Source organism: Chaetodon auriga, chromosome 24, assembly GCF_051107435.1.
Source record: "Chaetodon auriga isolate fChaAug3 chromosome 24, fChaAug3.hap1, whole genome shotgun sequence".
Classification (NCBI taxonomy): Eukaryota; Metazoa; Chordata; class Actinopteri; order Chaetodontiformes; family Chaetodontidae; genus Chaetodon; species Chaetodon auriga.
Window position 1 is genome coordinate 12,125,088 of NC_135097.1, and position 17,314 is coordinate 12,142,401.

At 43.1% G+C, this 17,314-nt stretch overlaps 3 protein-coding genes across 3 annotated transcripts; 2 read left to right on the forward strand and 1 right to left on the reverse strand.

The window, feature by feature from the left end:
• The first annotated feature begins 41 nt into the window (after positions 1-41).
• On the forward strand, positions 42-6,735 carry majin (membrane anchored junction protein). The gene is given in 10 exon segments (XM_076725618.1): positions 42-103; positions 353-460; positions 1,559-1,601; positions 1,779-1,854; positions 2,245-2,355; positions 2,648-2,676; positions 2,798-2,937; positions 5,118-5,178; positions 5,825-6,018; positions 6,503-6,735. Coding segments are annotated over 10 exon segments (864 nt in total). The 3' UTR covers positions 6,543-6,735.
• A 2,723-nt stretch (positions 6,736-9,458) lies between these two features.
• Positions 9,459-13,151, forward strand: gpha2 (glycoprotein hormone subunit alpha 2). The gene is given in 6 exon segments (XM_076725619.1): positions 9,459-9,560; positions 10,450-10,524; positions 10,565-10,579; positions 12,382-12,514; positions 12,760-12,944; positions 13,047-13,151. Coding segments are annotated over 6 exon segments (615 nt in total).
• Positions 13,152-14,082: 931 nt separating this feature from the next.
• LOC143317255 (glycoprotein hormone beta-5-like) lies at positions 14,083-17,057 on the reverse strand. The gene is made up of 3 exons (XM_076725311.1): positions 16,822-17,057; positions 15,757-15,958; positions 14,083-14,985 (listed from the first exon to the last, which is right to left on the reverse strand). The coding sequence occupies exons 2-3, from the start codon at positions 15,955-15,957 to the stop codon at positions 14,797-14,799; spliced, it is 390 nt and encodes a 129-aa protein (XP_076581426.1). The 5' UTR covers position 15,958; positions 16,822-17,057; the 3' UTR covers positions 14,083-14,796.
• Positions 17,058-17,314: the final 257 nt, after the last annotated feature.

Sequence of the window (17,314 nt, forward strand, 5' to 3'; positions counted from 1 at the left end):
ATTGACGTTCACAGTTTTAACTGTTGGCATCCCTGTGGAGGATGAGGTACGGTTCCTGGACGAATGACGAATTTCATGCTCGCCATTTTCTGTAGACATTACGGTAATTTTAGGAGCGAGAGAGAGAGAGAGAGAGAGAGAGAGAGAGAGGTGGGGGGGGGGGGGGGTTAACATGAATGGCTGTTAATGTAGTAGTCAGCTGTATGTGTAAGTTTTTTCTAGCTAGCTAGCTAGACCAATTCAACATTTTCAGTGATGTTGTTCTGTAATTTGGTTTCCCTCTGAACAAACTGTCCATCAATTAATAGATGAATCTGTCTATTTGCTGGTTTTATCATCCAAACCACTTTAGGTCAGCCATGCCACTGCAGACCTTCTCCTTCCCTTTCCCTGAAACTCGATTTATCAAAGCTGGTAATTTTATCTTCAAGTTCAAGATCAGGGGAGGCAGCAGCTACAGGCAAGGCAGACAATGATCATTACATCGCACAGCCTCATGTTCACACGTAGTATCTACTCTTCCTTCCTCCAGTGTCCTCCCTTTTGGTGAGGACAGCACAGACAAAGAAGACACAGTGACAGATAAAATAACATCCCAAAATCAAGCTTGAGAAAGGATTAAGTGGATGTAGTAAGCTGGAAATTAAATTTTGTGATCTCGGTGATCATACTTCAGATTGGGATGAGCATACTCTAATGACCTGACATGAGCAGAAATGGAATAATTTAACTGGTTGTGCTTTTAACCTGTGGCCAAACCCAAGACAGTTCCAAGTGAAAAACCCACGAGACCAATAGCTTGAGGAAAGGTGGAAAGTATTTTGAGACCAGACTTGAAACAGAGACTAGGCTCTGGACTAAACAGCACAAGCTCAAAAATCCATACGGCAAACATACCAGGAAGAGAAAGACTATTGATTGATGTTGCATCCACTCATTGGTTCCTTCCATTGCCCCCCTCAAGTTCTTCAAAGCTTTGCAAAATGTTCTTCAATCTCAAAAGCAACTGGGGAGATGAGCTGAGCTTCAGACAAGAGAGGAAACATTGATCGTTTTCCTCTATTTTAACTCCGTCCTTTGACGCTGCTGCCTGTGTTGGCTGCTGTTACGTGTTCTGATGTGTGTTACCTAAGCTTGTCTCGACGTTTCGTTTCATCTGCAAAACAGGAGGATCTAAGGCCCCGCAGGACCTGTCAGCTTTTATTCAGGGATAACGTGCGAGAATAAGAGTCCTAACTGATCCTGGAGTGCCTTAAAGCCAATTTCCTTCGACTGAGAAGGCTCTTTTTATTTAAACTACACACTAATATTTTTGACACTCAAAGGCTCAGCAGCATTGCAGCGTTACATCTTCTTACCGTTTGACGTTGTGCTCAACAGTCGGAGCCTTTTGATGCATGTGCTGCATCAGCGAGAGGGATTCACTCGTGTACAAATCCTGACACTGTAATCAGCATTTGTTAAAGTTACCAAAACTGAACTGCTAATATTACAGTATAACTGTTGAGATACAAATGTGTAGAGAACATATTATAATGTGTGTAATATGTGTCATCAGTGATGAGGAGAATATGGATGGGACACTGAACCGGGAACTGGAGGTAATTATAGATACTGCTCGCCTGTTGACTCCCTGTCATTCTCGCTGTTCTTCTTAAATTAATTGTCTGTTTTCACAGTAAAGTGATTCATTCTGGCCTCTCATTATTCGCATTGCTCTTTCTTTATATTATTATCTCTACAACTCTCCCTCGCTTACTGTTCTTCTCCGTTTTCAGGAAATTACCAGAACTGTTCTCGGCAACCTGGACAGTCTCCAACCCTTCTGCAGTGCCCACTTCAATGTCTTCCCTTGTATCCTTTACAGTGAACTCACCACTTTATTCACCCATCAGTGTGTTTATTTGCCTGGCAGCTTCCAAGCTACTCCACCATTCATCCCCACATCAGTAATACTGTGTATCTCTCCACCGCTCTTCAGCATTAGGTCATGCAGGTGTGGAAGTATGTCACCAGTGCTACTTTTACATGAGATCCTGGTCGCAGGGAATAAGACAAAGTGTGACCCCGCTAGCTGCAGTGCATGCTGATGCTTTAGTGGACAGCACTGCTGCAGCTACATGTATTATCTTTAAGTCACTGCACTGCAAAATACAGATCCACAGAACACAGGTAGCGATCGTCAGCTTGCTAAATGCTTATGTACAAGAGGTTCACTGTATTTTGTTAACCGTGAAGTAACAGATAAGAAGCGGTGGGAGGGAGTGTCTAAGGTGATGTGCAAGCATTGTGAGAAGAAGCTGAGAGCCTACCCGTCTATTCTGGTCCTCTACCTGGAGAAAAACATACGAAATGGTGAGAGGATGAGCAGAAACTCACAGCTTGGTGACACAGGGTTCAGAGAGTACATCCTGTACTTGGAAAGATGTACACAACTTGAGCATCTGTTATTGAACTGATTGTCCTCATCAAGAAGGGGACGGGGTTCAACAGTGACAGTGACACATAGTGTAGTAATTAAAGGCAGGGTGAGTCATCCTGGAGACCTGCAGTGTGATAAAGAACAGAATCTCAAAGCAGCACACAAACATACACTGAGATAGTATTCAGACATATTAATGCCTCACATGTGTTTATCTTGTTTCAGGAAAGCGAGCATTGGAGAAGTTGAGCCCAGTGAGTGGCTGTTCTCTTACTTACATATAACAGAGTGAGAATACAGGGAGTTCAATTTACTGTACTGTATGGTCTACCTCATGGCCATCTATCATACACAATACACTCCTGTGTGTTGCAGGAGAAAGAGGCTGCACAGCAAATCCCCTCTGTGTCTGAGCCGCAGCCAAAGCGCCGTAAAAGAGATTCACCACTAGAGGAGGCTGTACTAAAGGACTTGATGAAGGACTCGGAGGCTGAGAGCGAGGTTTCTGTGGTGGAGTGAGTGCTCTATCCACTACTGCACGGCTAATCTTTGCAAATAAATACATACATTGACTAGATTTAGATGAAAAACTGAATCCCCCCCTAAACCTCCTGACAGTGTTAGGACTCTACGGTGCAACAATATAGTCATGTTTGCTCTGTAAAAATCTACCCGGTGCTCACACAAGCCACACAGGCTCCAATATGAATGAACCTTGTGATTATGTTTTAAAGAGTGTCTGTGTCTGGTTATGTCCCAATGCTAATGCTAATACTTAGACCGTTAGACAATATAGTTACATATGGTATTTCCATCTAATATCTGTGTGTATAAGGCCATTGCAGGTATGTGTTGCAAGTAAGTGAGCATGGCTGTTATGTCATACAACAAAAGTGGGGTTTTGAGTTCTTTCATTCCTATCTGGTTATTGTATTCATATAAATGTAATATGTATTGACAAAAGCAGACATGGCTGAATTGATTTGCAAGGCTGTCATTGCTTATTCTCCTTATCCCTCTTCAGTGTGAACAGTGTGCATTGTTGTAAGGGTGCTGATGTGGATAATGCGCCGCTGACGATGATGAAGGCAGTGAGAGGAAGCTTGTTCACACACCTGCATACACATAAAGATGAAAATAAGGGTTCTTATTCATAAAATCACAGACATCCATTCTGACAACTGCCCTGTTTCTCACACACACACACACACACACACACACACACACACACACACACACACACACACGCTCCAGTGACTCTTGCAATTATGAAACAGACAAGAGGCAAATGGGCGCCACCTCAATCACACTGACAGTCAGATCAGTGGGGCGCAAATTATTATGTAAAATGCACGCACACGCACACACACACACACACACACACACACACACACACACACACACATACACACACACACACAAACAAGGTCTTGCCCTCTGCCTGGTTTATGTGTTGACCTTATATAAACAGAATTGTCTCCTTTTTTGAGCTTGAGGAAGACACACTCAAATGCACAAACTGTGTAAACATCCTGCAAACAGTGGAGCCTCAAGCTTCATTACCAGTTCACAGGAAATCAAGTTTCGCTGAGCAGATCTCATTGAATTATATTCACCACATTGACCATTACAGTTACATGTCTTCACAGAGGTGCTACACATAAAACCACACAGGTTCTGTCAGCAGTATGTGTCCTTTCTGTTCTCAGAGGCATTCATCAGTTTGTGTGTGTGTGTGTGTGTGTGTGTGTGTGTGTGTGTGTGTGTGTGTGTGTGTGTGTGTGTGTGTGTGTGTCTGCAGGATGCCCTGGAGAGACAGATGGTTTGTTTTGGTGTTAAACCTGCTGGAAAAATGGGAACAGAAAAGAATGAGTTTCAAAGAACAAGTGTGGACTTAGGACGGACAGAAAATGACAGCTTTTATATTTGTTCTCAACACTTTTTTGTGCTCTGCTGTTCTTAAATGTGGCGCAGTTTCTATTGTCTACAGACTGAACAGGCAGGAAATTATTTCAAAGGTATTTCTGATCTATTGTATTGATGGAAAACTGAATTATTAGGCGTTTGTTGCTGTTGACTGCTGAGGTTATAGAGGGAAGTCAAAAACGGTTGAAGCTCAGGTAATTTGTCTTGTCTGCAAACTTGGTGCTCAGGGCCCTTTTTAGTGGAGTCTCTGTATCAGCTGTGTTCAGTTTGCCGTCTCTCAGGCCTTCAGCATGATGGTCTGACTCTCTATGAATTTGAGATGTGTGGAGCTGAAGCTCTGAGGGCTGTGGCCTGCTGCTGAATTTCCATGGTCCTCTGCAGCTGTAGCTCAGGCATGGGGGATGTGGTTTGGTCAGTTTTGACAAAGCATTGCAGTTAAAAGGCTGTTGGAAGGATGTTTTTTATGTCATTCATGTCACGTAAGCTCTTCTGTTTTATGCAGTCTTGGACTTGAGAAGCACAGCTGAGTCCTATTGAACAAAAACGGATAGCTTCACTGCACCCTCTTACTCTTTTCATTTCCAGCAGAGCAGCTTTGCTCCTTTAATGTGTGTTCGGTTACAGTAAGCATTGGGCATTGGGTTCTCTGATGAACACTGCATGAACATAAAAGGACCGTTCCTCGTCTATTTGACCTGTTTGAAAGAGTACTTGCAGTAATTGTTCTGTTAATGTAAGAACAAACTTGGTTTTGTCCAACATTCAACAGGCTGCACGCTCACCCGCATGCAGAGGAAGAGGTCGAGGAGCATCCAGGACACGTTGACAAGGTGATTCTTTTCATGTGTTCTTTCACCTCAGCCTTTTACTCATCGCATTTAACTGATTAAATGATTTGTCACTCTCGTAAATGTCGAATGAGGAGGTCATTTCAGCCCACAGTTGCTTTGAATTCGTCTTCCAATGTCAATGTCATCACACCCTTTCGTTTCCTCTCTAGTACTTAAACACACACACTTGTAGCATTTCTGTCTTTATTGTAGCTCCAGGCTAACATTAGCGCAGACAGGTAGGATAACAAGCGTGATTAAGGTGAATAATAGCATTACATCAGACACTCAGGTCTTCTGTGTAATTGTGTGTAGAGTGTGTGTTTCTGGTGATGTGCTTCAGTTTGATTAGCAACAAAGTCCCAGAATTACCCTCTGCCCCTCTCTGCTTTCCTCTATGGCCCTTCTTCTCATCTCATCCTCTTGTCCACTCTGACTTTTTTCCTACCTCTTCCGTCTCTAGCTCTGTTTCCCCCCTCACATTTGTTTCAAGTGGAAAAAATGATTTAAACTAATTATGTCAGCCCATTGAGTTATTTATTTTCTGAGGGAAGTGCAAACTCAAGTCTACAAGCTTCAAAAAGGATCAACTCTGAACAATGAAGTGTTCACTATTATTTGAATTCCTTCTCATCCTCTCCCACAGAAAGCAACCAAGAGGTTTGACGCTCCCCACCACAACTCAGGTGACAACACGGTCAGAGGAGATGGGACTCCAGGTGAAGAGCATCCTGGGACAAATGAGGACATGGGAGAGGAAGAGGGTGATGGGGAGGAAGAGAATGCAGACTCGGTGCCTGAGACACCTGTGAGGCCAGGGATTTTGACCCGACTGGCCAGGTGTGTGACAGCTCAGTGGGCAGTAAGGAGGTACACCCTCTGCTGCCATTATGCAAGCAAAAGCTGAAAAATGAATCTGCAAACAGCAAAATTCATTCCCCTGGAGATGATGGTGATGTCGTTATTTGTAGATTAGATTGACTTTAACACCCACGGGAGAAAAAAAGAGCTAATTGCTGCTGTGCATTTGAGAGAATAAAGTTGTCAAGGACTAAAATGGATCAGGGGAAATCCAGCTGCTATAAACACAGAAATTACAATATTCCTGGGAAATATCTGTCGAGACAAGCTGAGACGCCACAGGTCCTTAGGCGCATGGAAGCCTGCAAAAGTATCTCCACAATCGCAACCTTAACAAATGTCGTCTTTTTATGGTAATAATCAAAAACAGTAGCAGCCTCATGGGATGAGCCCCAAGTTGCATTAATCATGTGTGCAGCTCACTAACAAGAGCAAACTGTAAGTGTCTTCTCTGTCTTTGCAGACACATCTTCCCTTTCTCCTTGTTCTTCAGAGACCCCTGAGAGCCGAGGCAGACGGACGGCAGCTTTACTGGTTCCAGCAGTGGAAGCTAACTTGTTGTTTTTCTTTGTTTTCCTTCATCCTACATTGATCAACTTTAACATTAGAGTCATAACTGTTGAGGGTTCTCCTCTTGTTCCCTTACTGTTGCATTCATTTTTTTTAAAGATATTATTCACTGCCACAAAGTTAGAGGGTTTATTACACATCAGCCTATTGTTGTAGCTCTTTATTGACGCCATAAGCTAATAAATATTGTTCCTTATTTGTTTCTTATTCCATTCCAGATTGTTTTTTATGGTGTTTTATATTATTCACAAGACCACATTCAAAGGCTTTATTCTGGTAAATGTAGATAAAGCCTGCTCTTTCTTAATATTTCCACTCCTCTGTGTGTGTGTGTGTGTGTGTGTGTGTGTGTGTGTGTGTGTGTGTGTGTGTGTTTGTTTGTTTTTCTATTTGTTAGGTTGCAACACCAGAGGGGGCTTTGAGGGGACCAAAATGCTGGACACTAACACATAAATCATTAAATTCTGAGGTTAAGACTTGGGTTATGGTTAAGGTTGGACAAGTAGGGTTAGGGTAAAGTATGTCTACAGGATATGAATGTAAGTCTATGTGATGTCCCCACAAGTCATGGAAAGAAATATGTGTGTGTGTCTGTGTGTGTGCGCGCACGTGTGCTCATAAGTGCTCACCTTGAGTTTAAGTGAGCATCACCTTGTGGAAACTCCGCTTTCCTCCTGTCAATCTAAATTAGCTAAGTGTTCTATCTGTGTGTGTGTGTGTGTGTGTGTGTGTGTGTGTGTTTTGCATTTGCATGCTCAGAGATGATGTTTGCCACCTGTAAATGTGCATAAATGTTGGAACTATGCAAAAACAACATGTTAGAGAATAAAAAAGTTGTTGATTAACTTGAAAGAGACATGTGTGTTGGCACGCACGTGTCCATGCCTGCACCGCTGTGTTTATGTATGGGGGTAAATGGGTCAACTGGCCTGAAACATCATCTTAGAAACAGGAAAACTGTGCCTAATCCTCTCCTTATATTGTCATAGAGCCCAAAATAACACACACATAATTCATCTTACGCTCACATCTACTTACACACTTTGACCACACACACATTCAGCTGTCAGAAATAATTATACACACACATATAGTAGCCTACTTAAAATAACAGACACACACATACATCATATACTTTCATTCACACACGCGCAGATGTACATGTGCGCACATACACACTGAGATTAAAATAACAGGGCAGAAGTGGAAGCGGACACATTAATGATATTATAGTTATTCAAGACGCCACGGTTTCCACGGCAGCCGAGAAAGACGGGGCCACTGAGCGATACAAACATCAGTCACCCCGCTGAGTCACACTGGAGAAATGTGTGTGTGTGTGTGTGCGTGTGACAAGAGAGTCTCCAGTTTAACAGAGTTCATTCATGTCTGACTCTCCTGATGAGGTGCTGTAAGCCATTCAGATTTATAGTCTCTCTACCTCTCTCTCTCTCTCTGGTTGGCATGGAATCAGAAGAAACACACACTGTGGCCGTCCCTGCAACTTACAGTCAACACTCTAATAGTTGTGTGTGTGTGTGTGTGTGTGTGTGTGTGTGTGTGTGTGTGTGTTAGGTGGGGGGTTTAGGTGATGATGTCACACATTCCGTTTTCCATTGACATAACTAGATTGGGAATGTTTGGGGTAGAGGGGCCATAAGATGATAATTGTGTTTTCCTTCAGAGGAGTGTATGTGTGAGAGATGTGTGTGTGTGTGTGTGTGTGTGTGTGTGTAGCGCTGGAGGCCATAGCATCTATCCTGAATCAGTACTTAAATGAGCACCTCAAGCTGTTCTTTGTAAGAATGGTTTGAAGAAGAATCGTTAACATTTCCTGCTGTCAGAGCTAAAGGTGTTTTGTAGCATCTGGAGGGTGAACCAAAAAATGGTGGCTCTCACTGTGGTGCAGAAAGAGGCTTTAAAGGATAAGCATTCAGGCCTTTTAGTTTCCCACTGAGTGTATAAATCTCTATAAACAGGTCCCAGACATGTGGTTTCATTTCTGAAGAACAGCTGATTTACTGAAACAGTCGATCACTAGTTGGAAGTTAGTCAAACACCGGTAAATAATGGATTTGTTGGGGACTATTTTCAGCGGTGGATTAATATGTTCATTGTAATGAAGGAACATGTCACCCAGTGAGGCAACACTGAGGCTCATTGATGTACATATAAAAGATTTTAGACAACAATGGAGCTCTGCTATTTTAATAGGATTTGTGGACAAGAAGTATTGTCTGTAATTCAGTTTTAAAGGTTTGGTTTTCTTAAACAAGTGGGGGGAAAAAACTGCCAGCACAGTTAGAATAATCCCACCTTTCCCAAAGCAAATCAGCCCAATTCAGGTTGATTTTTTCCTGATTCCTGTGCAGTGACCTGCCTTAATCAATTCAATTTGATTCCTATTTGAAACCATTTTAAATATTCTTACTGCACCGGCAGGGTTTTTCACTTGATTTAGCTGTTTAACGTAGACAGAAATGACCTGATTAGATTTCTGCAGCTGAGAAACAAGCTTAAAGGCATCAATCAAGCCCCATTGTTTCCAGGATTAATTACTTATTACAGCGCTGTTCCTCCAGAGATGTTTCAATGGTTCAGCTTTTTGTCGTTTCAGTTGGTCAAAGGTCGTGACGAGCATTTGCAGCTCTATGTGGAGCTGCAGCGGCTGAATACATCCAAAGAAACAATGATGATTATTTCATCTGGGATCCAACCAAAGGATCATGGGCTGTAACGACATGAGACTTTGAATTACAGGCACTGTTTTTTTGACCGTGATTTTATCATTTCATCACGAGCTCTGCGGAAGACAAAGATAGTTTTTTAAAGACAAGTCGTTTATTTTTATGGCCCAGTGTCAGCGGGCTTTACAGACCCACAAGGGCAATGACTCCCAACCCAGCCCGAACTCTCTAGGAAGACATGGAAAAACTCATCGAACAACCAAAGTAACCTCAGAGGAGCTGATTCTGATTGTCGCTGTTCCAGCAAGTTAAGACATTTGTTCCTACACCCTGAAAGCCGGCAATCTGCGGTCTGATCTGGCAGCGCGTGACCTTTGTGACATGTCGCTCAAGTGTCCAGATACTGCTGCAAATGCCCAGCAAATAATCTCAGAGTCTATTAAAAGCACGAACTTACCCACTGGAGTTTGGACAGGACTGTTGCTAAGCCGATTTCCCCTGTTCAAGACAAGGAAGACGAGAAGCAGAGCCAGGCGTTCCCCTCAATGTACCCATCATGTGCCACACACACACAGAGTGGACCCAAACCCACAATATCTTCTGACCCGACCCTGCCCTTCCTCCTGCGGCCACAAATGGAAAACCCAGGCAAACTTTGTGTGTGAGGTCTCCCGTTCAGTGCATTTATTAGTTCACTCACAGTGTGTATCAACTGGCAGCTGAGGCCTACGATATTATGTCTGATGTGATTCTGAGTGCACGCCTGCAGATGTGTGCTGTTTCTGCGCGCCCCTTTGCATGCGTGTGTGGGGTAAAGCCGTGTGGGTTCTTACTATTGTGGTGGTGCGTTGATGGAAAACCTATCTAGTTTTCCTCTGTGTCACAGCGGCGGTCCCCCTAAAGGTTTAAAACCGAGAGCGAGGAGGGGCAGGGCAGAGGGAGAGAGATGGTAGCACACTCCAGGAGAGAGAAGGAAGAGGTTTAAGGCGGTTTTAATAGTTCTTAGAGTTTCACTTTTTTGTGCAGGTAGGTGGGGAAGAAAGAAGAAGAAGAAGAAAAAAAAAGATTTACACACTCAGCTCTCTAATTGTGGGTGTGTCCACGGCTATAAGTGCCTTCGCTCTTACCTGTGTTACTTATATCCCCGCATGAGGCTCAGAGCAGACGCACTCACACACACACCTGTCAGTCGACACACCTGCCCTGCACTTGAGAAGCTGCGCTCTGCGTCTTCAGGTAAGACTTTTTACACCTGGAATCAAATTTAGTGCATCCGTCTGCATGTTGGTGGTTAAAACCTGTGATTCTGTTAAATTCAGGCTGTGCTGCTGTGATTGTCTTTCTTGTCTTTCTGCAAGTGTTTTTTGCACACAAGGGGAATTCTGTAGGTGAGGAAGGTGTAAATTAGGAGAAAATACACCTTTAACCTTTTTACATGCACGAGTGTATTTTTCAAATTGAGCTGTTAATGTTTCAGAATTTGACAATTTTTGCATAAATTTCCCATATTAAGAACATTTACTTGTCCTTCACATTGGAATGAAATTGTTTCTTGAGTTTTATATTGAAACTCCTCATTGCTCAGCTGACTTTTTACCTTCATAAAAACTAAGCATTATTTTAGTAGCTGCTTAGATCATTCCTTTAAAAAATGGCTCCTTTGAATCTGTCACATTTACAGAATGTATTTTCCCTTTCACGTTAGCACAGATAACACACAACAAGCTGTGACGCTATTTAAAAAACTGCATGAAATGACACTATTGGCGTTGTTTAGAGTTAAGTATAATTACTAGAGGTTTCAGGCGCTTGTGTGTAATGATGCAGATGATCCAATACTAACATATATAACAGCAGCTCTGTAGTTTTTATATAAAATAAAATGGTCTACAACTTCGAGGTCTAATTTGGGTGTTCGACAATGAAATACTTCCTTCCTTTGTATACTTTTAAAATAAAGGAAAACAATTGAAAGTTTAATTTTAAAGGAGCCTACTGTTCCGCAACACTGATGCCATGATTTTGTTTTCCCACGTGTAGAAAACTGTAACAAGCACTTTAAGGATCCTAACTTTTGAGGATCTTTGGGCTGTATCGGTGGTCTTGAACACGAGTCCTCGTACTATCACTTCCCAAAGCAGGCTGTTGTGTACCCACGTTCGTCAAAGACGAACCAAACCTTCAGGCATGGAAACCCCACATTAGAGGAAAAAGACGGGCATTTCCTGACACGGGGTTAATGGCCTCACACACACTCACACACACACATGGTTCTGACCTGTTAATTTGGTCGTGCCAGCAGCGTTAATGGCGTCCCCAGGGCCGCTCCGCCATCACCACAGCGGCAATTCCCAAAGCTCCAGTCGGAGGGAAGCGGAGCTGGAAAGAGTTGCCATTTTACAAGGGTCAGGATCACCAAATTCCCAGGAAAACATGACTTTATTGTTGACACACGTGTTGGGGTGTGTGCATGAGGGGGGGTCATGAGCACGTGCATCCGTGGACGCTCACTCAAGATCATGCATGTGTGCACATACACAAACATGTTCATGCTTATGTGCTTTAAAGATCCTTCACCCTTGCTCTATTTTAAAGACTTTCATTCGTGTACAGTATCTGCTTATGGGACTGCTGTCATGTGTGCATCTACGTGTACATTTGTATGCATCGGCGTGAGCTACGACTGTGCACGTACATGTGTCAGCAGGTAGCTGTTAAATGAAGCAGATTGAAAAGATAAAGACGGGATTGTTTTTATTCACATCAGCTGCTCCTCAGCTGAGTGACACACAGGCAGAGGGGAGAGGCAGGATGGGAAATCACCTTGGTGGGTGAAGGAGGGGGCTCTGGGCAACGCTTTGATTTAAGGGGAAAGTTCAGCAGGGGAAGATCACCTCAGGATGAGTGGAAGTGCCGCAGCATTTCTCCCATTGACCAACTTAGCTTCAGCTATGTGTTGTGCACTTCCACTTCACTCTTACTTATTATAGTTTTGTATTAAAAAAAAAAAATCGTAAAGACAGTCGCATTTCAGATTTTCTCAGTACGATCTCACATTTTTTGGTGTTCTGTTTGGACCCTCCAGGCTGCCATCCAGATGTCGCCGTGCATGACCTCACATTTCTGCCTGCTGGTCCTCCCAGTGATGTCGCTGCTGCTGGTCTTCTCTCCTTTCAGCTGGAGCCATGAAGGCCTCACCCCAGGGTGTCACCTGCACCGTAAGGAGCACAGACAGTTTTAGAACGTTTTTGGCAGGAAGCAACAGGGTTTATGGGAAATGTATTCTTGAGAACAGAAGCAGCCACTCCAGTTGAGAAGTAAAGTTGATTATCAGTCTCAGCCTTCTGCTGTTTATATTGATGCATGTTAACAGATTTAACGATGTTGCTCTGACGATGTTGAAGTGCTGCATACGTCACCTGACCTCCTCCACCCTCATCATCTGCCTCCTCTCCACTTCCAGCCTTCAATGTTACCATCCGCAGCGACCGTCGTGGCACATGCAAAGGCACCCACCTGGTCTACGCCTGCGTGGGCTACTGCGAGTCCAGCGCCTTCCCATCCAGGTACTCCGTGCTCGTGGCCTCCAACTTCACCCACAACATCACCTCCGCTTCACGGTGCTGCACCATCAGCAAGGACGCTAAGGTGAGGGGAGGGACGTGCAGTGGTGGATGAAAAGAGGGGTTAGCCTTCGGGTTTTTCTCCCTTTTGCTAGCTCTTCATGCCCTCTGGCTTGTCTTCCCTCAGGTCAAAGTTCGCCTGGACTGCCCTCGAGGTCGTCACCACGACGAAATCGAGATCCTGACGGCGAAGGCGTGCCGCTGCGACATGTGCCGCAAGTCCCGCTACTGACACATGAAGACCTGCTGAATGCCAAACGGACACCAGGACAAGAACCAAACACAGCTTAGTCAGCTTATTGGTACAAACGTTGGGAAATGATTGAAATAGTTTCAGTGATGCACCAGTAACTCTCCTCTTTCTATCTATCTATGTCGACCTGGTTTTGAATGTTGAAAGAAAAGTTCACTCTAACTTATTTAACTGGAAATCAGCCTTGTCTCAAATGCCTATCAAAAGCAGAGAATGAGGGGAAGCGGACAGAAAACAATCCAAAGAGAGAAAGGTCTCTGCAGGTCCACCTGGACCACGTGACTCCACTAACATCCAGTGAAATTCACTGAGGCAAAGTGAAACCTGCTCGGTCCTAGAATTAAAACGGGGACTTCACACTTTCTTATGTCTGTAAGGATGTGTCATGTGTGTGTGCGCGCATGTGTTTCTTTGTGTGTGCTTGTGTCAAACGTGATGTAAGGCAGGTTTTTCGAGAGAACTTGATTGACACAGTTTGTGTTAAAGGCTGTATAAACCATTCTGTTACTCACACTTCAAGCAAACCTTTTTGAACTGTTTTTGCTTTGAGGCTTGGCAGACACTTGACTTTCTAAGCAGCACAAAATAAAAATAAAAAAAATAGTCACACTACCCTTCATTCTTAGCAACTCAGTAGCAAATGCAGGTATACAGAGACTTCAGGATGATAATTAAACTCAAAAACACTGATTTCACACGCCACAGTGAATTACATTTCAGACCGTTACATCATCTCTTCATTGACTTGTATTAAAGAAAGAGTCAATATATTGTCAACCATTGGAATCAACACAAAGGTCACACCTACAGACAAGCAGATTCATTCTTTGCAATAACCACTAAAACACAGACAAGAGACCAAAGAATGTACAAAATTTATTTATATTTATGAATTTGAACTAAAGGACATTTTGTAAATAATATCTATTGATGAAACCAAAGAAGAAATGTCAGTGAACAGAGACAGAACGCACTGTATAGATTGTGATGAAATTATTTTTCAATAAATTTCTATTCTGCAACTGTAAAGTAATTGATGTGGATGTTTGATTTTTCTTCTCACTTTACACACAAACTTGTTTCCATCAGTTAAGGTGTGCGTTGCATTGACTTACATTCATTCCCTGCGCGATCACCACACACTGAACCCCAACCCTTGTCTCAACCTTAACCTTAAACCAAGTCTTAAGCCTTGTATTTAAAACTTGGAAGTCTTGACAATATTATTGTGAGCACCTATTGACCTCATCACCACTGTCTCTCTGCACAATATGCATGAATCATGTCACCTTTAAGCAACCAAATTAAACATTTATATAGGAATGTTGATCACAACATAAACTTCAACAATGAAGATACTGATTGCTTATTATAGCAAAACCATTTTTTGAGCCTCGAGATGAGTGCAGGACACAGTTAAAGGAGCAATTTCTGCCGCTATTGTAATGAAAAATTGCATTTTATTTTCTTTTATCTCTGATGTGATTAAATATAAACCTCTTGCTAACACTTCTTGCTAGCAGTGCTGTCACTCCCGCTCAGAAACTCTCACGCTTACTCAAATGTCTTGATTTCATGATTTTATTCAGCGTGGTTCATGCCAGGGAAAGCATTTTCCTGCCCATCAGAAGGTCTCACACTCTGTGTCCTGCGTGGAGCAGACGGCGCAGTGGCACTGCAGAGCCATGGGATAGTGGTAGAGGGGGGAGACGCTGGGCTGGCAGCCCGGCAGGCGGGCGGTCATGTGGCGGGTGCGGCTGTACGTACACACACGGTGGTGGCGGTGGATGTAGGGGGGATCCGGCACAGGTTTCTGCAGGGTTCACACACACATACAGGTCGAACGCAAATTACTGATTGGTGGTAATAAACAGGAAGTTGTTCATTGTAGAATATCTGCTATCTTTTTGGCAATGACCAGCATTCAGTCGTGCCACTCAGAGACAGACACAAAGTAAGATCTGCCATTACTGCAGCATTCATGTTCTGTTCTTAGGAGGCACCATTAGTCAGAGAAACATTATAAAACACTAAGTTTGCTTCAAGAACATCTGTCTACACTTTGTGAGCATGTGTTGAAGACACATTGATTACATTTGTTCATTCTTGACCTTGGAACTGTCTTCTACTGCTGTTGAAATCCTGCTAGTCAAGATAAGATTTTAAACCTTATTCTAGCAGTGTAACTGAGTCAGCTCCGTCGTTGCTGATTCAGAGCTCTCTCTCTTCTGAAGGGTTTAAATCTGACTGAGTTTTCCGACCCCCTATGTTTGGTTTTTCAATCACTTCGAGCTGAAATTTGAATCCCTGCAAACTAGACCAAGTTCAGTAAAAGTTCAATAACCCTCCCTGCTTGGACGGATGTTTCTTATGACAATGGCATATGGGCAAGAGCCGAGAATGGGTCGTCAGCCTTCCTGCGGTTTGGGTTGAGTCCTGGACCATTAATCATTTATTTGATGTTTCACAATTACAGCATTGCGGAAGCTTTCAGAAATAGCAACGGCAAAGAGCGGAACTCCTACGCTGGCTAAATGTTACTGATGTTCAGTCACTTTTCTGTGCGTTTGCATGTGAGCGTTACCTCCCAGGTGTGACAGCGCCCCCAGCAGGCCTCTGTGGTGATGCGCAGCCCCTTGCAGCCGGGCTTCTGGGCCACAAAGGAGAACTCTCGCACGGCGCAGCCTCGGAAACCATGAAGCGTGCTTGTCACGGCAACGCACACCACAGCTGTCCCGGCGATGAGGAGGAGGAGGAAAGAGAGGGACAAGGGATGGAGATGCATGCTGGGAAAGATGGGTAGAGAAAGAAAAATTAAAGAAAAAGGGGTATGATGCAAGTATTTATGCCCACTGTGCCTCAGTGAGTGATGTGACCTGCTGTGGGCCTGAAAGTAACTTTATTCATTTTAAAAATCAGAGCAGACAAAATATTCAGCTTGGCCTTTTATTGATAATTGCTATTGAATTGCTTAAGGTGTTATTTACTAATATTTTACATCTATAGAGGAAGAAAAGCTGACTTTCAGAGCAGTATACAGACAGTCAGCATTACTCAAAACTCCCCCTAGTGTTCACTATGGCTACTGCAGGCAATAGTACCAGTGACCTACACACTGTAAAAGATATATTTATGTCAATGGGGAAAATCAAACGTTCAAACTAAAAACAAACAACAGCAACAAAAGATTTTATTGCTATCTTAAGCGACAGTATAGTTGCTTTGTTTCACCTACAAAAAGCCACTTTTCATTCCTACTTTCAGTCAGAATCAAGAGTAATTTCCTGAATGCTATTGGACACATCTGCTTAATTACTTCAACTGCACAGAAACAACTAGAGCTATCTTAACTCGTCCGGACTACAGAACGCTTTAGAAATATAACACAGAAATAAAAATACTTTCTGCATGAGCAGCATGATGTGGAGTAGTTTTATAAGCAGTGAGACCACTAACACCACACTGCACTGTCAGTGCAATGACTCCATATAAGCTATGAGACTACACTGACTGTTGTGTAAAGCAGCCTGCTAACATAATTATGTACTTTTTGTCTATGAAGCAGTTGGAAATGAATTATCAGTGACATTTTAATGCTACATACCTGCCCTACATCAATTTATGGATGTATAAAAAAAACACTTCTCACCTTTTCAGCTGTAGATCTTGCAGAGATTTGAGCTGTTGGACTCCTGTGTCTCTCTGCCCGGACAACAACCAGTGAATGGAACCAATCTGTTCTTGTTGTTGTTTTTAGAAGCCCATTAGGGCGGACGGACACTATGACATCATAGCAATTACAATGAAAATACCATTAGAGACCCCAAGCCAGAAATAATGGAGACTCCCTGGAAAATACTGATGCTTGTCTATGTTTTCTTAACCTCAGCCTGTATCTCTCTGTGTGACTGTGTGTGAGCGTGCAGTCCTTTGTCCAACTTCGGTCGACTCAATGATGTGAGGATTGTCAGCACTGACTGCGACAAAGGATTAGTGATGAGTGCAAAGGCAGAACTTTTTAAACTCATACAAGTTAATGTCTACAGTAAACTGGGTCCCGTTCATTGTTTGATCATCGTGCAATAAAATATTCCAAATATTCAAATAAACTCCATCGCAAAGCAACAACAAGGTAGCTGATC